At 41.9% G+C, this 20,975-nt stretch overlaps 3 protein-coding genes and 1 long non-coding RNA gene across 5 annotated transcripts; 2 read left to right on the top strand and 2 right to left on the bottom strand.

Moving 5' to 3' along the window:
• The first annotated feature begins 791 nt into the window (after positions 1-791).
• aqp8b (aquaporin 8b) lies at positions 792-3,225 on the top strand. Its single transcript, XM_020101790.2, has 5 exons — positions 792-1,229; positions 1,518-1,644; positions 1,728-1,942; positions 2,828-2,962; positions 3,062-3,225. The coding sequence occupies exons 1-5, from the start codon at positions 970-972 to the stop codon at positions 3,102-3,104; spliced, it is 780 nt and encodes a 259-aa protein (XP_019957349.1). The 5' UTR covers positions 792-969; the 3' UTR covers positions 3,105-3,225.
• A 2,374-nt stretch (positions 3,226-5,599) lies between these two features.
• On the bottom strand, positions 5,600-11,199 carry LOC109638691 (meteorin-like protein). Its single transcript, XM_020101783.2, has 4 exons — positions 10,966-11,199; positions 10,120-10,514; positions 8,385-8,444; positions 5,600-6,456 (listed from the first exon to the last, which is right to left on the bottom strand). The coding sequence occupies exons 1-4, from the start codon at positions 11,049-11,051 to the stop codon at positions 6,122-6,124; spliced, it is 876 nt and encodes a 291-aa protein (XP_019957342.1). The 5' UTR covers positions 11,052-11,199; the 3' UTR covers positions 5,600-6,121.
• LOC138407759 (uncharacterized) lies at positions 7,249-9,771 on the top strand. The gene is made up of 2 exons (XR_011241103.1): positions 7,249-7,387; positions 8,620-9,771. It is a non-coding gene; the product is annotated as an uncharacterized lncRNA (long non-coding RNA).
• Positions 11,200-13,468: 2,269 nt separating the features above from the next.
• Positions 13,469-16,895, bottom strand: cbx8a (chromobox homolog 8a (Pc class homolog, Drosophila)). 2 transcript variants are annotated; one of them, XM_020101756.2, is made up of 5 exons: positions 16,611-16,895; positions 16,444-16,487; positions 15,975-16,040; positions 15,464-15,530; positions 13,469-15,048 (listed from the first exon to the last, which is right to left on the bottom strand). In XM_020101756.2, the coding sequence occupies exons 1-5, from the start codon at positions 16,677-16,679 to the stop codon at positions 14,269-14,271; spliced, it is 1,026 nt and encodes a 341-aa protein (XP_019957315.2). In that variant the 5' UTR covers positions 16,680-16,895; the 3' UTR covers positions 13,469-14,268. The 2 variants fall into 2 exon arrangements, with proteins under 2 accessions (XP_019957315.2, XP_069381326.1); XM_069525225.1 differs by lacking the exon at positions 15,975-16,040 and having other exon boundaries at positions 16,611-16,891.
• Positions 16,896-20,975: the final 4,080 nt, after the last annotated feature.

Here is a 20,975-nt window from a genome sequence, read left to right as displayed (position 1 = left end):
TCCATGTCACTTTTAGAGGTTGTGTTGTTGTTTGAAACCCACAAAGCCATAAAATCACACTCAAAATCCCTGAGCAGTCCTCAGTGATATCTTTACCACGCGGCATCATTTTATTATTATGGTTTTCAACCTCACATGTTTTGCAGAACTTGCTCTTACTCAACATTATACACATGTGAACAACACAGCAGGTTACCACACTTTGAAAAAATGGAAAGGGTTGGTATCAAGATATTATTCAGGCTATACTGCAGAATCTAATCACAGCTCAGGGTGATGTGTGCTGGAGTAACAGAAACATGGTTTGGGGGCAGCTCTGGTCCATAGACATACGTGTTGTCTTTGTATAATCTATAATCATCTTGTAGGAGATCATTTATTAGTAAGTTAAAGCTGCCGTATCTTGAAAGTATGCAATTTAACTCAAGTTATCTTTCCCCTCAATTAGAAACCAGACCCAGACTTTGCTCTTGGGTAAACATTCAGCATGTCTGGCTCGCATCCTTATCCAGATCCAGGCTAATGTTTTCTTCACAGCTGAAACAGCATCAGGGTATCAGACAACCCAAGATACACGACTTTCCATTCCTTACTTCTGCATCTATAGCGATCGACAATCATTTCCCGACTTTGTCCCCCTTTGACCCTTTCATGGAAAACAATGAAAACGTCATGTTTATTTCCTCATACTTCACTGTGATTTATTGGGTTTCAATCACTGACAGAAACTGGCTTATTTTTAAACTCATTTACTAGCTTGTCAGCAAAAGCATGAAATATTTACCTGAGCCAGTGCAGTGTTGAGATGTGATGAAAAGGCGTGTTTGGATTATTGAGAGAGAGAGAGAGAGAGAGAGAGAGAGAAAGAGTGTCTGTGAGGTCAGAGGAGGAACAGACTCAGACTGTCACAGGTCAGCAGAGTCAGTGGCACACCTTCAGTTCTCAGCACCACAACCTCACTGAAGACTCATGGCCGATGAGAAGGTCGAGATGGGTGAAGTTGAGACGTCTCTCATGACTTCAGAGTCCAAACCGCCTCCAGTCAGGGTGCCCAACAAATTCGAGAGGCTATTTCAGCCCTGCGTGGGCGAGCTGGTGGGGACTATGTTCTTCGTGTTTATCGGCTGCGTGTCTGTCATTGAGAATGTGGAGACCACAGGGAGGCTGCAGCCAGCTCTGGTGCATGGTTTTGCTGTGGCTGTCCTGGTGGCTTGCATGGCTGAGATCAGGTGAGGAACATCAATATTCTTTTAAAAATTGATATTTATAATTATTGTGCATTTTACTGCACCAAGAATATGGGATTCTGGATGGCTTATACTCAGTTACCTATAAGTTTAATTTATAAATACCTGCAGTGACAGAACACATCCTGACACTCCACATCCTTATTCATCCAATCTCTGTTGAACTATTTCATCCCATATGAATAATCTACCTCAAAACCATTGACTTGGCGTCACTGTAAAAGTTCATAGTTTGAAGTCAATGATTTCTAAATGTCTCTGCTTCACCAGCGGTTCCCATTTTAACCCTTCATTCACCCTGGCCATCTACCTGTGTGGAGGCATGGAGGTAAACATGGTGGTCCCATACCTTGCATCTCAGCTGGTTGGAGGTGTGCTTGGAGCTTCTATGGCAAAGGTGAAGCTGTGTTTCATTATAGACTCTCTTATATGTTCAGGAAAACTCTTCTCATCTGATTCACGGTTGACTGACTCTAACAGGGAATGACCAGCAAAGAGAACTATGCCGAGGCTCATGGGGCTGCGTTCGATCTGCTGCAGGCAGACAGTCAGGTAGGAAGAGCAGTGTTTGGAGAGGTCGCCATGACCTGCCTGATCACCATGGTGCTGCTGCTGGGGGCAGTGAACTCCAAGACCAGAAGCCCCATGGTGCCCTTCTTGGTGGGCTGCACTGTCATCTTCAACATCTTGGCTGGGTGAGAAGAAATGTAATTTTCACATTTAAATGCATGACAGACTTTTTGCATGAAGCATTAATGGACATTTACATATATTAAAGGACCAGTGTGTAAGATTTAGGTGAACGGGATCTATTGGCAGACACTGAATATAAAATAATCATAGTCATGTTTTCGCTAGTGTATTTCATCTAAATTGTACGAATTGTTGTTTTCTTAAGACTAGAATGTGCCCTTTATATTTAAATACTTTATATTTACATGGGGAGTGGGTCCTCTCTATGGAGGCCACCATGTTTTTTACAGTCTTCCAAACAGGACAAAATAAAAACCTCTTGAGTTTTTATGACAACTGAAGGCTGCCCCAGATTCTCTCTCAGAGGAGAGAGGGAAGTGAGGGGTATTCAGCTGCAACATGCAACTACACCACTAGATGTCAATAAATTCTTCATACTTTAAAATTGGTCATTAGATTTGTAGCAAATTGCAGTAAAGTTATGTTGGGCTACCACTCAGTAGCCCAACAGTCCCCTTAAATTCAATCAAAACTTCACTCATTTTTTCTCATCAAGATCTATGAATTATTCTCTAGGAAAACAATGAAAAGATTAAAAAGTGGCCTCTCTTGCATTGTTAAATCTGGTCTGGCACCAATATTGAATGGGTTATTCTTTCCTGACCAATACAGCAAGTTTTTTGAAAATCCATTCTTTTGTTTTTGTGTAATCTTGCTTACAAACAAAAATACAACCCAACAAACGAACATGGTTGAAAACATTACCTCCTTGGTGGAGGTAAATATACAATGAGGGATCATAATTCAAATTCACTTGAATACAATATGTTCCAGACACAAAGTGAGAAACCCATCTGAATATCTCATGTAATTCTCTGTGTTATCAGTGGAGATGTATCTGGGACGTGTATGAACCCAGCCAGAGCCTTTGGTCCAGCCATAGTGAGCAACTACTGGACCTATCACTGGGTCTACTGGGTGGGTCCCATCGGGGGATGTTTAGTAGCGGCAGTTCTGGTCCGGTAGGTTTGACACTTCTGTCGCTGTAATTTGAATAATTATGACAAATGAAAATAAATTAACGAATGAGAAAGAATGTAACAGTTTTTCCGTTTTTGCAGCCTCCTTCTTGGAGACCGGAAGATCCGACTCATTTTGAAATGAGATTGTGTGAACATCAACTTCAGTTACATCATGAGGTGCTCTACAGTTACAACATAACTTCTTTCATATGTTCTTATACAATTGTTGTTACACAATAAACCTTTTATGAAATTGGTAAAAACGTTTTTTATGACAACTTCACTGTGATGAGTATAAAACGAAGCATGAGTGTGCAGAATCTAATGTTATACTAAGCTAAGAGGTTCATTTAATATAAAACTGGTTCAGCCACACTAAAGGTAAACTTAAACTGAGCTGTAGATGATTAGTAAGCTGAGTAAACATGTCTCTTGCTCAAAATGTGTCAAAGAACAGAAAAAACTTCAAAATTCAACGCCCTAAATGTTGCTTGTATCATTGTCGTGTCAGACTCACAAGGACATGAGAAAAATACACTTTTAAACCAGGTGCACGATTATATGTGGAGAAGTAAATTGTCTATATAATTTCCTTTTGAATTGAGAAGAATATCTTGAGCTAAAATTCAATTACTTCACATTTTCAGCCACAAATGCTGCTCACTGTTAAAAGGAGACCAAATGGCAACCTTTTCAAAGCCAAGAGACATCTCTGCTCCAGCTTTGTGTTCCTAGTACCCTGTCCTCGCTCTCTATAGCCGCAGCAGTGAATGCCCGTTCGGCACATGAGGGTATCATGCTGTTTCCATATTGTACCCCTGTGCCTCCCCGCAGCAGTGGCCCACATGGGAAAGCAGGCCAGGCGGTGGGGTAAACCAATTACCCCCCAGTCTGGACGGACTCCTGCCGATGCACCATGCAGCAGCTCCACTCTGCGCCCTCCTGGGCTTGTTCCCCATGAGAGCCTGCTGGAATTCCCAGAGATGAGGATTGTGCGGTCTGAAAAGCCTGCAGAGAGGCTATATTTTGCTTAGAAATTTGACATGGTGGCCCCCCTGGAACAATACTGAGGGAGGAGACTTCAAACTGAGCTTGTGAACGATTAAAAAAGTATGTGGAAGATTTTGATTTTGAGCAAAACACATTTTGCAGCTTGTAACAATATGTGTATACCCACAAAATGTTTTCATATTAGGAGTCCATGTTAGAATTGATCTACAATTGATCTACAACACTGAGTGCAACAAGTATCATGTTCCTAATCTTGTTTCAAACTAAGGCAATCATTTCTCGAAACCTTCATGCAGCTGATCAAGTTGTAGCTGAGGCCTAAACGGGCTACATGCAAACAAAGAGATGAGCTACTGAGAAATAAAAGGATATTTAGCAGAAATAAACGAGAAGAGAAAACAAGGGTTGAGTGAGAGCTCTCTCTCTCTCCTCCAGCTCCTGGGATTCGTGAGCCCTGATGGTTTCTAGATGACAGCAGCCGTGACAATGGTCATTATGTCTGCTGGAGGCCTTGCCACTGCAGGGCCATTGTGTGGGCCCCATTCACTACACAGTCATTTACACTTTCATTGGCAGCTATTTAGTCCTCATAAAAAGTTCAACACACCAATTTGTGAGCCCTGCTCAGCCAAGGAGAAGTGTGGAATAGGCTCGGAAAGCAGTTTCTTTAAAAGTCAATTAATTGTTCCCCTCTTCTGGGTGGGGCAGAGAGGGAGGATCCCAGGCTTTGGGGCCTCACATCTGTCCATTCGTCTTCTTGGGCCGTCTTGATGCAGGGGCCACACAGCTCAAAAGAAAAGTCTGATTCAGTCTGCTCACAGCTTCGGCCATCTAAGGAGATTTGGTATTTCTTTTTATGGTAGGGCTATCCTATTATCATATGAATCTGATTACAGGGAGAGGATGGGATGCAGGAGGAAAAGGACGGAAAAATTAGTTTGTCGGACTCTTCAGCTCTAAATCCCATTCTCTGTAAATGACCAGAGATTATGCAATGATGGGAAACAGGGGCATGAGTTCATCCAAGCCTTTACCAAGCCAAGAGCGCAGAGTCTTAAGGGGGCCTGTGTGCAAGAGTCAGAGGAGCTCATGAAATTTAGATTTTTATGCTCGGCTCACTTCTTAACGGTCCACTGATTAAATGAACTGACCAGACTCTCTGTTAAGATTTAAAAAATGCAAATGAATATGTTTGAAATTGAAACCTTGAAACTTTTCTTGTCGCTTGAAATTAATAAATGAGGACAAAGATAAAATGCGAATTCTATTCGTCAAAAACCACGTGGCTTTTTGAATGTTCATCATTCTGCTGTTCGAAACAACTTCTGACCAAAATGTTTTGCTGCAATCAAGTAAGTGAACTTGTGATCTTGACATAGACACAACAAAAAGCATCGTTTCACTTTTTCAGGAAACAGTTTTAAAGCTTTTGATCTTGATGATAAAAGTGAAAAACTGACACCGACAAACAGGCTCATTTCAATAATTTAATGTGGCCTGTGATCAAATGGAATGTTTAAAAATGTATTGCACCATGAAATCTGAACAGACAATAAGTCTTGAAATAAAGGGGAATTGGACGATATTGTTAATCATCCTTTGAATAAACAAAGAAGAGTGGAATCATAAGATGGTTTGCTTTTAATATACATCACTTAAATACACAGAATGCATAGGATAAAATAGGATAAAAGTATAGCTGCACAATCACACATGTTCAAGCCTTTATTCACAAAGACAAACTTGAAAAATGGCAGCCCTTCAGTCTTCCCTCCCACCACGGTTCAGAGGGCAACACTCACACAGAGCCGGCAAAGTGAACAACAGTGGATGTGGAGAGAGGCACAAAGACCGAGCAGCAACTCAAGCCCTTCTTAGTCTCCCAGGGCCGAGGACAGTGATGGGAGGGAGACAAAAGCAGGCCCTCTCTGAGCCAGGGTGCAGGAGGCCCCTGCTGTTTGCTCCTGTTCCACTCTACCAAATGTGCGTTTCACCAGAAAATCAGTCAGTCTGTCTCTGCTGGTGATATTTGATGCCACCAGGATGGCACATTAAAACATCACAGGGATCCCACACTGCCAGCACAGGGGTGAAAATGCCTGTGGATTAAGACTGTCGGGCTCAGTGGTGCTACAACAACACACTTCCTCAGTCTAAAGGGAAGTCACAGGAATTCCGACGTGCCGCCCGGGCAGTCTGGTAGACGGACAGGAAGTCTTTGTATCGCGGTGCACACCCTAACCACGCTTCCCCAAAGTGTTCTGACCCTGTGAAAAGAAACTCTCCATCCCCAGGCTTCACATGGCACTGCAGGAGTGCGTGGATGTGTCCACGCCAAGATGAGACGGACCGAGGTGAATCCGGATCTACACGTCTCTCAAACACTCCACTACGTTGCCAGTACACCCTCACCGCTGACACCTCCACCGACGATGTCTGGCTTTCAGAGCTGTGGGAGATGTTCTTGATGTGGCCTCGGATCACTGAGAAAGAAAGAAAAAATCTATATAAATCCCTTTATCTCCAAATCTACATCCATTCCTTTCTGTCTTATATTTTTTTCTTTCTCAACTATGCTGCTCATGTGATTTCCCTTTTTCTAAAAATGAACATGGTGGTTTTGTGAAACACATCTGTATCTGTTTAACCTTTGCTGACTGCACTGCCTGCAGAACTGTGGCTTTCCAGAACATACAGCCGGCCATAAGAACGGAGTTTAATCTTAATTCAGGTAAGATTAAACATCTGTGGATCAAATACTCAGATTATAACCTAAATATTACTCTGTACAAATACTTGAATTCAAGTAAATGTCCTGTAGAGGGACTAGTAAGTTTTTTAAATTAACACAACTACATTATTTTTACACTACTAGTACTTTGCATATATTTTGCCATGTTATAAACATTTAACTGAAATGCAGGTACATTCATTTTCATTCTAAGTACCAAAATCTACTTAATGTAAGAAATGTACTTTTAGCAACTGAGATTTTAGGTCAGAGTGTTGAAATTTCAGGGTTAAACATTTCAGAGTTGATTAATTTTAACTATTCTGATTTAAATGGAGTTCAGTGTTTAAAATTGTTGAAGTTGAACAAGAGATTCTTTAGTCTTGTGAAGTCCAATTCTGTTTTTCTTCAACATGGCGCTAATTCGTTATTACTCCATTGTATTAATGACGTCTGATACGATTTTTTCAAAATACACGTTGATTCACGCCCCGCCCCCACACCCCACCACCTGGTTCTGTTCAGCCAATCGGATTGTGTCCTGCTCTGGACTGATCCCGCCTTTCCACCTTTTAACACGGAAGAGTCGGAGCCATGATGGCGTCTCCCTGTGGAGAGGAGTGTTCCAGCAGCAGCTCAGTCTCTGAACCGACAGCTGATCTCAGACTCTGTGTGAACATGAGGTGAGTCCAGCACAACTTCTTCTTCTATGCGTTTGTTTGGGGTGATGGTTCACAAGTGGAAGAAAAGCTGAAGTGAAACCTGAGCTGAGATCCTCTTGGTTTTATATTTGAAATCGAATGATTTGTTTGTTGTTTATCACTCAAACTGTTATTTTCTTGTTTGTTTGTTTGTTTGTTTGTTTGTTTGTTTGTTTGGACTCTTCGTTGTACTTGAATGTCATTCAGACTTTTTCTTTTCTCACTACTATTTCTATTTGTGTTTGAAGTTGATTCAACATTAAATAAAAGTTTCATGTTGTTACATGGTGATAAAGAGTCACTGAATCACTAAGGGTCATGTTATTACATTGAATTAACATGTTATGTTCAAGAATTTTCCCTCGGGGATGAATAAAGTATGTCTATCTATCTATCTAATGAATATTATGTGAGAAGGCCGACATCCTACTGTCACTCCTAAGTATTTAAAACTCAGTGAGAGTTGAACAACCATTGCTGGAGAAGGGGACACATGTATTGTACATACAGCACTATATCACTGTGATGCATTCAACTTCTCTGGATTTAGATGAGGAAGTAAATAAGGAAGTCACTTTTGGAGGGAAACTGCTTAGGCCTCACCTCAAGGCCTCAACTGCAAAAAAAAAAAATCCAAGTTCCGTTTAAACTATGAAATATTCCCATCAGCTCTCAGCAGCTTTTGGAAAAACAAGCTAAGTTTTGATCATTTAACTGAAGAAACACAAACAGGAAAACAAGAAATTTCAACATCTCATCCACTCGAACTTTAAGGTGAGTTTTTATGTCATTTTCTTAATTTTATTTTTGAATGGGATTAATTTGAGTTGTTTTGTTCACACATACAATTAAGTTGAAAACAACCTCTGCAAGTGTGTTATATACACGGCAGATGTTAATTAAAGGTGAATTAATTTTCAAAGATCTTAGTAAGAGTAGAATTAGTCACAGATCTCATGTTTGTAGTACATGTACCTACCAAAGTCACTGTTGCAGATAGCCATCAGGAGTTCAGTATCATTGCAGGGTCGACAAGAAGCTGTGGACATACACATTTTTGCTGTAAGATGATGAAAACTTGCATCGCATAACTTTTTTTAAATTTTCTATCTCCGTCAATCATAATCAACTGCTTGCAAACCATGTGTGACCCAAAGCTCTGTAAGACTGACAGTGATTGATAGATGTTGTCTTTTCTCCTCCCTCCCACACAGACACACATACCAGCTTCATTCTTCTGCCTCCTCGCGTCACAGGGCAAAGACACCCGGGTTTAGAAGAAGGAATGCTGCTCCTGTGTTTGAGCTCTGCCCACCGCATTGCCTGCAGATCAAAAACTCCACTAGTCTTGACCCTGTGTTTGACTCCCATTGTATCTACCTAATTGAATGACCCCATGCCAATGCAGGAGACCGCAGGAGTCAAACACTCTGCCAGACTGGCAACACAGAGACGATAAACCCGCAGCTGCCTGTTATAGACAGAGAATGACATCACCGCTTTGGGAAAGGCCCGCACACATGGATAAATGCTAATAAACACACACACACACACAATGATGAGGCATTTGTGGAATCTGCAAACTATTTGCAGTCTCAATTCAGGTCCCCTGGCCCAATGCCCTCCAGCCGCCCGTGGTCTGCTCCGTCCCTTCTGCTTTGTCCCTCGATGGAAACCAGACAGCCAGACAAAACACAAGGCTGACCAGCTGCATGCTCCCCACAGAAAAAAATGGGTCTGTAATTAAATAACCTCTTTTTTTTTTCTAAAACTATGGGGTTAGGATTGGTCAGTTAAAGTCCTTCAATCTCCCCTTGTCAACAATGTGAACCCCAAGCAAGAGTTCATTTTCTGATGATGCTCATTTCTATCTGTGTAATTCAATGGCTAGTGTGCAATATGTGACACTATTAATTAGCATATGATATTTATGATTCAGTTTGTATTTTATTTTTCCTTGTGTTTGTATTGCACGTTCACTTATTTTTTACTTTCACTGTTGTCTGTTTTCTGATGTGCTCCTTGCAACACAGCACATTTCTCTGATGTGGGACCAGTCAAGGATCGTATCTTTTCTTCTGCATCTTATGATTGGAAATTTGTGCTGCCACTTTTTGGCTAAAGTATATTTTATAAACCTTGATAGAAACTTATCAATTTGTAACTAATGGCTCTATTAATAGTTAACTTGTTAATTTAAAATACTTTTTCAGCAACTAAGAGAACATGTGGGGTTGCTACACTGTGTAAAATCCTTCTAGATTAAGTTTGTGCTGTATGTTTTGTTTAAGTGTGGATACATGTTTATTGTTCTGTAATAAATGCTCAATAAACTGTTAATTAAAAAGAATTTTGGTTCAGACAAAGTTGGTGTATTGAGTCCAGCAGACGTTTTTTTTACCAACCTGGTAACCCAGATATTGGTCTGAATAATGACTAGAACCATGTAACTGAATACATCTAATTGCTATATAGGCTTAATACAATTGTTTTCCCAGAGATAAATGCTGCAGCTTGCTCTGCACTAAAAGTATCTGATAGATGAGTTCTCTTACTTGAGTATAGGATCCTAGTTTCTCTTCCACTAATACATCTTCATTAAACTTGGTCTTACTCATCAATACAGTTATTATCGTTACTATACTAAAACCTTTTCTTATCACAGTATGTAACTCATCACTGATCTCCATCGGTCAAACTCAGGGTGCACTCACTCTGTTGACCCAGGTTGGGCGCAGCGCTCCTGTTCCCCAGCAGCTCGTATCTGAAGCTCATCGTGCGTCTGCTCCAGTGTCCGTCACTCTGCGGGCTGGCCTGGAGGTATAAAGCGGGCCTGCGCGGACCGTCAGCCCGGAAACAGAAGACCTGCTGCGGCCGCTCGCCGTCCGCCACCAGCAGCTCCAGCTCTCCGGCGCGTTCAACGAACACACTGGCCCCGCGGAAGGAGGGAGACGGTTTGATGCAGACGGTGGTGCGCAGGTTGGAGGACAGATTCGGCTCCAGCACCACCCGGAGAGCTTGGCCTGGGTACACCCACCGCACCGAGCCCTCGGTGCAGCGCAGCCGCACCTGGAGCACGATCCTGGAGTCCACCCCAGCTGCAAAACCGCTGGATTAAGAGAGGAAATATTGTGATGAAGCCAATTCCATCAGCGTGAAGTTAAAATTGACTATCCTGCAAAATGTGGCAACGTCAAAGTACCACAGACTTTAGGAAACCAGGATGTGCAAAAATCCAAATGGATGTTTTTTTATTGTTTCTATTCACAAATAATACAGTTATTCTAGTGATTCTAATCCGCCAGTATTTGCAAATATCATTAAATCATTGATGAAGGGGCTTGATCATCAGGCCTTGTGTCAATGTTGTTAATAAATGGACCAGTCAAATGGAGTTCAACACATATTTTGCTCTTATTTATAACGTTTAACCAAACCATACAGTATTAACCGATGCCTTATACAACATTAATATTAGTTTCAACAGAAACCCTTTGTAAATATCACCTCACTAAATGGCCAACGTGCCCTCTTTTTTTCAAATGCGTAAAGTTCCTCACCTCCCAGTCCAGTTGCACAGATCAGCTGCACAGTGTCGTAGCTGAAGAGCCAAGAAATGCACCAAAACTATCGCAAAAGAAAACATGTCACCGATGTAAAGATAAAAAACCCAGGCAGAAGTGGACGACAGAGCATGGCTGAAATAAATATAAGACTGAGAGACATGGAGAGTTGGAGCGCTCTGCTGCAGCTACTGTGGTTCAGCTCCACTGAATGCTCTCTCTCTCTCTCTCTCTCTCTCTCTCTCTCTCCCCCTCTCTCTCTCCCTCTCTCTCTTTAATTAGAGCTGATCCAGTTGTTGGGGTCTGCTTGGCCTTTGCAGCTCTTTGTCTTCCCTCTATAAAGAGACAATAAGCTTGAAAGTCTTCAGCCATCTGTTTACATCATTGCTCCTTTGGCACAACAATTCATCCACTTTAAATAAGTCTCTTAGTGGTTTATCATTGTACTTTACAAAGTTCACAGTCAGCCTACTTCACCATCAATTTTAAATCTCTCCAATTGTTGTTTTATATGAAAAACTACCAATGAAAGTCTTCAGCCATCTTTTTAAACTATCAGGTCTTTTGGCTCAATAGTTCATCCACTTTAAAAAGTCTATGTCGTTTTTATAATTTTACTGGACTAAAGTTCTAAGTTACTTAACCAACACATGTACATCTCTTCAATTGTTTTTGTTTTTTTTACATTAAAACAAAAAAAAAATGAAATTGCTCTACATTAAGAGAGGGAAAAGTATTGAGGAATTAAAAGATGGATCTGAGTCTGATCAGAGCTACTTTTCAAAAGTTCATTTCAGAAAGGTCCACTAAAATCAGAATAAAGAAATATGTGTTTCTGTGCTTGGGCCTCATCTAGTGGCTGGATGGTGCATCGCCTCACATCTGGAAGGCAAAAAATAATCTGGAGGCTTTTTCCTGCTCGAAGAAACCCACAGCAGGAGGAAGCTGTAACTCAGCAGCAGCTAATATTGTACATGAATACAAACTGGAATGCGTTGCCAGCTTTCACCAATGATTCATCCATCGAGCATGAGTGGTTTTACTTCATTTTAACTCAGCGGGGTCGTTGTGCAGTAATGGTTTGGCACCGTCTCAAGGTGTTGGTGGTGGTTGGTGGCGACATCTTGTGGAGGTGAAACCCAGTGGGCCGTGACCGTTCAGGGCCGCTCTCTGTGGGCTGATGGCTGCAGCTCTTCTCCGGGTGGCTGTGGAGCCTCCACGGGCCCCAAGGCAGCATCGGATCAAAGGGTCGGGAGGTTTCTGGTGGATTAGTCTTTGAGCAAATTACACTCGCATGCAGAGATCGGCCAGATGTTGCCTCAGCTGCAGGGGGAAGCCTTTTGCTGCTGCTCAAGTCACTAAATGCTCAAATATGGACATGTTGGATCTGATCAAGCACAAATTTGAAAGTACACTCATGAATATAGTTGTTATGTGACCGAAGATGTAAGGATGAGTGATTTAGCTTCAACTCTAGAAAACCGGGCATCACCTCCAGTTTCCATTAAAACACCAAAGTTACAAGAGCATAAATTCGCACCTTCAATACGGTCCCACATTTTGGAATGATTCATTTTGATTCAGCTGTATTTGTATTGTGCCAAATCACCGCACACATTATCTGAAGGCGCCTCCACAAAGAGCAAGCGCGCGTGGACTGGGGAGAAAAGAAAATGCTTTTAACACAAGTAACAGGGCTCAGTGTGGGAGGCCATGTGCCTCGACAGGTGGGGGTGAGAGGAGAGAAACGGAGGAGTGAGGAGGTGACGATGGAAAGGAGGCGGGAGGGGGTGGGGGGAGAGGGGGAGAGAGAGAGAGGACCAGGAACTGTTGTGTAACCATCATTTTTCATGATCAGTCTTGCCTGAAAAAAGTTGCGTCTTTTTGGGACAGTGCATCCTGCATCCGAATTAGAGAAGAGAGTTTAAAATGTCATAAGGACAAAAAAAACTCAGCTCTGATCTCAAATCATTTAAAAATAATACATCTAAACCTTTCAAATATTTTTTTTAAATTTATAACCAATTGAACTCAACGCGGTCACAGAGTGGGAGACGCTCTCTGTGGTTGTCCATATAGGAGTCAAATGTCTCACATGAGTAATATCATTACAATCATTCACAGTCTGTAGTTGAATACATAAAGACTGTGAAAATATAGTCCCCCCGCCTTCACTCTGCGTCTGCTCTTAGGCCGCACTCCTGTCTTTCCATGCGTAATGTGAGCTCGCACTGGAAACATGTTAATGACGATGATGATGGCGATAGAGACAGAAGAAGAGCAATATTTGTATAGCTTCATAAGAACCACAACTTTACATTTGCATCATATATCTGATGAGATATGGTTCAGAGGTTTAAATTGTTGCTTCTTATGAAAACAGCTACAACTTGAAATGAAGATAAAAGCAAAGAAAACTTAGAACTAAACCGAGGAGGTCACAGAATGTCGTAATGAGTGGTTCGTTATTTTCTTCTAAAGAAATATACTCAGACAAAACTTCAACAGGAAAACATATATATTTTTTAATCAGTCCAAATGAGCACATTTAACATTTTATCCCTCGCATATTCAAAGTCTTCTTGTTGGAATAATTCAGAATAATTCATACAAAACCGAAACTTGTTGAGCAAATATTATCGGACATGTTAAATTTGAACGTGGCACCAACCCAGTACAACAGCAAAGCCTTTACAAAAATATATATCCCGCAGCCTAAATGAGGATTTTTAAATTAGAGACAATACTTTCTGAAACGCTTAGAAAAATGTAGATGTAGATATTCAGATGGATTTTTTATTTTCCTGTGATAAAACATCACTAACTATACGAGTCTTTCATAATTTCGATTATTATTCGACACGAGTCTCATGCCTACAAACATTCATAATACTATGACAAGATGCATGAAACACATCTTATTCTGAACCTAAACTGAGACGTTTCACGTCGCTTTTGACTTGACTGAAAAAAAAGCTTATAAATGCCAGTCACCTTATAACCTTTCCTATTCGGAGAACACTGTCATAGACTATAGCTAAATAAGAATATTATGGTTGTACAGTAAAAAAGTGTGTTTCTACACAATCTGAACAAGATGACATCAGAGATATTTAACGCCTTCAAATACCCTTTAACGTTTCAACGTCACTTTCTCTATTTAATTTTCCAGCAGCGTTTTAAACATGTGTATTCACACTTTTAGAAGTTACATAGAAAAAATATGGTGATACAGGATAGGCTTGTTAGTGAGTTAACATCTTAAACAATTATTTAGACATTTAATGTTGCTGCACACACTCATCTTTTCTCTTTGAAGAAGCCTTTGTCCGTGCTGCTCTCCCTGACGGTGACCGTCAACAGGTTCATGGTGACGTCCGTCACGGTCACAGTGTCCAGGTTGGTGAATCTTGGGGTCCACCTCGAGGCTGGGTCACGGGTGGACTCGGGCTGAGTGGGCGTGTACTCTTTCACCTGGTGCCGCAGCTTCAGAGGGACAGACATGCTGCTCAGACAGTGAGTCCTGTGTCCCCTCTCGTTTGGATTGAACGCGCAGGTGTAGGACAGGCCTGTGCCCCCCGCGTGTCTCTGCGCGCCGCTGGATTTGGGCGTGATCGTGGTCTTCTCTTGAAACCTCTTGGTCAGCTGGACGAGGCTGTGGTCCGTCGTCTCTCCGTGGTGGTGATGCAGCCGTCTGGCCATTTTGGACACACCGTGTGACAGGGGCTCCTCCACTAACCTGCTCCGTTTGGTGTCCGGTTCTGCCGAGCTGCTTCCATCTTCTTTATCGTAATGTAAATGTAGCTTCGGTTTGCGCCCTCTCTTTTTGGGGAATTGGTCCGGCTCCTGGAGTGTCAGAGAAGCCGGTGGGGTCGGTCTGGGCCTCCTCTCGGGCTCTGGTGCTCGGACGTAGACACTCTCTCCTCTGTTGACCGCGCTCGGTGGGAAGATTGTGGGAACCACGGCGCGTAAACCCTCCCGGGCCCTTGGTGTTATGACAGGCTCCGGGATGGGATAGGAAACCTGGATCCCTCTGGGAGCCTCTCTTCTAAATTCATACGTCTTTTCTTTGGCTCTGGCCTGAGGACAGAGTAAATAAGGTTTATTAAAGGAGGTTTCCCAGAGATGAAAATCTCCTGAGGAAATTTGAAGGTTTAAGAGAAGCAGCTGTTTGGTCAAGGCCTCATCCTAAAGTTGATCTCTTGTTTAAAAAACGCACAGCCATGACAATGTACAGATCCACAATAAGTTATAGAACGTTTGATAGTTTTCTTACGAATGTTTTAATCTTATGAAAACACTGGGTAAATTAAAGCTTTTGTTTTGGCTCACTCTTCTCATCCCACTATAGTTTCAGGTGATTCTGAACCACAGTCCAATACTCTCCAAATGAATAAGACCGTAGTTGTCATGGAAATGACTCATGATGTGTTTCGTTAATGCCCCGCGTGAGAGAGAAGTGAAAATGAAATGAAAGAATGAAAGATTCACTCACCTTCAGGAGAAATGTCTCTGGTTTGGGTCCCCGCTTCTTCGGGCCAAACAGCTCCCGTTCGCGCTCTCTACGTGAGGAAAAGCATTTGACGAATCATCATCGTCAAATCACATTATCTGATTGTTTCTTATTGATGTTCTAATTAAATCGAATGATCTTTTGTGCGTATAAAGGCCAAACTCTGTCATTGGGACGAGATCGACCGTAAGGACTTTTTCATTTATATTTGCTTTGGAACTCGGTTAAATTAAAAATGAGAAACAAAATGAAGCAGATATCCTGCTTGTGATTTCAAAACTGCATCTCATCTGGCACCTGTTCGAGCTCGACATGAATTATCTCACTCCACAAACACACGTCACCGCTTCCTCTTGCGAAAAGAAAGTTTTGAACATTAAAATCCGGAGTAGATCTTGTTTAAACAGACTTTTGTTTGTTTCGTATCGCAGAGCGCGCGGTGCCATTTCGTTCCGGTGGAGAGAGGCCTACCGCTGCGCTGTCAAACCCTCACCTCTCGTCGAAGGCAGCGAAGAGTCGTTCGTCCAGAATGTTTTCCTCCGGCTCCCATGTGCTGTGCCTGTGTCACAACAGCAAACATGAGAAGTGTTTGGCACCAGACACTGAGCGGACCACATGTCATTGCGCGCACACACGCTGTATATTACTTTCATCAAAACGTTTTTTGCTGCGTACGCTGCAATTGCAGGCTACGTAGCGGACAGTGACGCATGGTGAACCCAGCCATTGCTAAAGCTAGTGTGGACTTTAACGAACCCCAGCGGGCTGAAGCCTGGACATTTTCAACCTCTGACTGGTGCACACAAGCCACAGTACCCAGATCAGACCGGACTACGGTCCTCAGATCGGATGAAACGGATAAAAAAACATCCACAAGCGGAGTAACGACAGAGTCAGAGGTGCAGTTGTGCGACCGGCCAGGATGGAGCGCTGTCCTTCCCAGCCTCGGCTATTATACTCACTTCTGAGACCAGCCCTTCCATTTCACGAGATATTCCCAACGACCCTGCAAAACAGAACCGGAACACAGTCAGGTTATCAGCGTGTTGCCTGTCGGGGCTGCACAAACAAACGGTTGCATAATCGGTGTGGAGGCTCAGCCCGAGAGGGGAAGAAAAGCAGCGAATACCCGTCTGATTCGCCGTTTAATGATGGACTCGGCTGCGAAGACGCTCTCACCGACAGCCGAGAGCTCCATGATTCACCATGCGCCTCGTTTATTTCTGTCTCTTTTATTATTTTTTTCGCTTCCCTCGTGTCCTCCTCGGGTTGTTTAATTTCGCACATCCCATAATACGCAATCTGGAGGGGACGTCATCACGTCTTTTTCTGTTGCCAGGCACCGCGGTCGGTAGGACGGATCGCGCTGGAGCACATTGGCTCGGTTGTTGCTACGTGCTCCGGGTTTCTGAGTGAAGGGGAGGAGTCCCGCTGCTCAGGCTGCTGCACAGGAATCTCTGGCACAGCGGGGCGAGTGAAGTCAGGGGCTCCCGGTGCGGATCCACGGTCCCCGGAGGTCCCTGAGGGGGCCCAAAGAGTCCACACTCAATGTAGGAAAGAATAATTTCCCCAGCACTGAAACGAACGATGAGAGAGAGGAATAACCCGCTTAATGAAAATGTCTCATGCTCAAACACCCCCCCCCCCCCCCCTCCACAAAACACATCTGTGAATATTAGTGTCTAAACGTAAAGCAGGAAACAATCAAAAATTCAATCCAAAACTAATACCTAAACAAAATAAATAAATATGCATCAAAATGTGCCAAATGGAGCCTTAACGCTCAGATGTGTCCTAATTAAGTAAGCATGAGGTGGGAACTGAAGAACCCTCAGACACTTTGATTGGCCGACAAGTTCACGATCATTTATCTAAAATAACATGTTTAATATAAATCTGCGACATGAAGGTTTAATTTACAGTTTCAGAGTCACGGTGCTGAGTATGTGAGGAAATGAGCGCATGAGCTCTAACACGACATTATGCGTAATTGGATTATTGCGCCTAAAATTATGTTTTTACGCACGTTGTGTCTGATAGTGAAACATCACGCTGTATTGTACTGTTCAGTGCAGATCATTGTTGAGTTTATAACAGATAGCAGTAAGAAATAATTTAGTAAAGAATATTAAGTCACTTTTTTTCATTATGATTCCAGAGGGTTTTCATCTTATTGGACCGAACACTCATGTGCAAATAATATTTGTGGAAAGAAGCAGGCAGCAGACTCGCACGATTTATGAAAAGTGCCATTTATGTGGGAAGGATTTCATTTTACACGTCGAGCCAAATCAAATGAGCGATAAACGTGGGACCAGAACGAGAGTCTTATTTTTTCTATGCTGCGCCTGATCACATGTAAACTTGATTTAAACAGAACGAAGCAGTTTTTATTCGGGTGTTCTATGTGACATTTGGGATGTTTGTCAAATTTAAGTCCTGGATGTGCTCTAAATTTTGGTAAAGTGAAATTGCTGAATTTAGAGGTGTAAAGTTTGTTGTGTCTACAAAATTGTTGCTGAAATTAGATTTCACCTCCTGTGTCTGTAAAAACAGACATGAAGAATTTGTTTGTCTGCAGACAAGATGCCACATTTTATTTGATTAAGGCGTTACATTTTAGTTAATTCTTTGTGCTCTTTCCTTATTTTATACATATGACCACAAAGGCCTGTTGTTTCTTAGATTGTCGAGATTTTATTTGTTAAAGTTTGATGTATTCCACGCAAAGAAAAATAAAAAATATAAACGTTTTAATCTTGATATTAATGACAGATTTCTTCTTCTTCTTCTTCTTCTTCTTCTTCTTCTTCTCCGATTATTATTATTATTATTATTATTATTATTATTATTATTATTGTTATTATATAATTGTTTGTTTATTATTATATAAAAGTGCTGGTTGTTTATTTCACTCAAAAATAATCTCTTCGAATTTAATTGAAGATAAAATATTTGTATTTCTTCTGTCAGCCAATTAACATCAACTATAATAATAACAATATTAATAATAATTATTATGTTTTCTATAATATTCGAAACAACATGGCGGAAAACTGATTAATCACAATAATGAAAATAGAGGTGAAGCTGTATCCTTCGTTTCTCGTCATTTTCTGCGGGCCTCAGGTGAAATATTCACAGGCACCAGACATACATTTTAAATGACATATGAAAATAAATCATATTAATCATGAATTCAGACCAAAACATTTATTTTCACACAGAAACATCAGCGTCTCTTGAATAAATAAATCTGCGGGCCTCCATTCACACCATCTTCACTGCAGCACCGAGCGGAAGGTCAAATATATTCCACCATTAAAATGAATTAATTTATTACAAGATGCTCTAAACGCAATAAAGACACAACACTGGAAACACATCATTTTCAGATTCTGATCCTCAATTTCTTGCTCTCTTTTCTTTCCCAGTTCGTCGTTTTAATATGAGAACAAACAGAGATGAATCCTGAACAGGCCAGAATTTAGTTTATTCTCTAAATGATAATGAAACAGCTCTTAAACCCTTTCATCACAAACCTCTCTGAAGATTTGATGAGGTGGTGACTGTCACATTTCCTCGTCGCTTTATTTATGATTTTAAAGGACGCTGCAGTGGTTTTTAGGCAAAAAATTGAGTAAGAGAAACCATCACCCTGTTAATTAACATGAAATCTTAGTATCACTTCAAACATTTCTCATAAGTGGATTTCTCTACATATTTTTCTGTATCCAACAAGGATTTATGTCGCATGAGTCCATTAAATCCGGACCAAACACACTCATTGACAGGCTGGGCTTTAATTAATTATCATTACGCGTAATGATAATAATTAGATGTGGGGTCCTATGTTGCAGATGCTACAGATGTGTCAAATGAAATCAGGAGCAGGGACACGGTGTGTCCTCTGAGGAGACGCGCTGATGTGTCCTCTCCGTATCTCCTCTCTCATCATCATCGCGTAAAAAAATTGTGGATGATGCATCGGGTTTATCAACCTTGCGCAAATTTTCCCCGCTGTGGCGCAGACAAAAGGCGTGGGCGCCGCGGACAAAAGATACGTTGTGGCTGCTGTGGAAATATGAACCTCCATTTTGATAGCCATAGCTCGTAGACCGACATTTCCTGTCGGTGCTATCATGGCTCTGCTGCACGGGTTGTGTTGCAGGGAGAGGCTGGTGCACATGCTGCTGGTGCTGCTGCTGCGTTTCTCCATATTTGGCTGCGAGTCGATGAAAAGTGAGTGTGCGGGAGCCGCAATGGCGACAAGGCGGACATGAATAAACAGAGCTGGCTCTGTGAGAACATTACTGGCTCTCTGGTTTCTGGGCAACATGCGCGCACACAGCTCGCCGTTCACTGTCCTATACTTACCGGGCGACATTTTCTGCTGAAGGTGGCTCAGTCACAAAAACCACAGGAGAGAAACTGTGAAGCTTTGTGGCTCTGACCTGCAGCTTTGTAGCCTATTTATTCCAGCGCAGGCTTCGAATTAGAAAGCAGCTTTACGCACCTCACCGGAACACAGACTCTCAATTCTCTGACTATTTTTGATTAACCTGGTCTTAATAGAAATGTGTTCTCACGTCAAAGAAACGAAATGAGCTCTTTACATTGTGTTATGAACTAGAAATAAAACTTAACTGCTGGGCTTTCTATTTTAATTCCTAAATATCAAATGAATTTTCTTTTGCACATCAGGCCTCCACCGGGTCACATCGGGTTTTAAATCAGCAAAATGATCCCACTTCTAACATGATCCTGTGTGTGGAGATGAATCTGCTGCTGGTAGTGGTGGTGGTGGTGGTGGTGTGTAGCCGACGGTGATAAAGGGGGAATGTGAAACATCACACTTGGTCTATAAATATGTTCCCCTGCTCAACTGTGTTTCAGTTTCCTGCTGTTGCATGACTGACTCACATGGTTGGTTCAGAGCCATGAAAGGCCTGTGGAGATCAGTCTTCATACGCACTCATAGGCCCGCCTGTACGTGGATTTGGAAATTCCGCTCTTATCAAGTGATATCAAATGAAAATGTGCCATGTCATGTGTGCTGCCAGTCTGCATGTTTTCTGTGTGGTTGCGTTTGGATTTATCGACTTTCTGTCAGATTCTCCTCCTTGTTTTCTTTCTCTTTTTGGATTTATAGCTCCTGCAGGCCAAATCACAGATTCCTTATTGGTCAACCAAGAAGTCACTCTGCTTTAGCCCCCAAAAAGTGGTACATGCACTAATTTTCAAATTTCAGAGGATTATTTGAGCATTTCCAATAAGAAATCCTGGATTGAAGGAAAATAGTTGGTTTTATAGGTAAAACCTTTGACATTCACTATCAAGTTGAGGTAGTTCTTTGAGACCGTTCTGCCAAATCCCTGATCTATGAGATCCATACAGATTTCAGATCAGTGTGCTGTTCTTTTTTTATGTGGTTACATTAGTGGTAGCCTTAGTGTTTTATTCTTTGGCCAAAGTGATTTTCTTTGGTCAATGT

This window comes from Paralichthys olivaceus, chromosome 5 (assembly GCF_024713975.1).
Source record: "Paralichthys olivaceus isolate ysfri-2021 chromosome 5, ASM2471397v2, whole genome shotgun sequence".
Lineage (NCBI taxonomy): Eukaryota > Metazoa > Chordata > Actinopteri > Pleuronectiformes > Paralichthyidae > Paralichthys > Paralichthys olivaceus.
The sequence above is the reverse complement of the archived record's forward strand: the minus strand, read 5'-3'. Positions and strand labels throughout refer to the sequence as shown.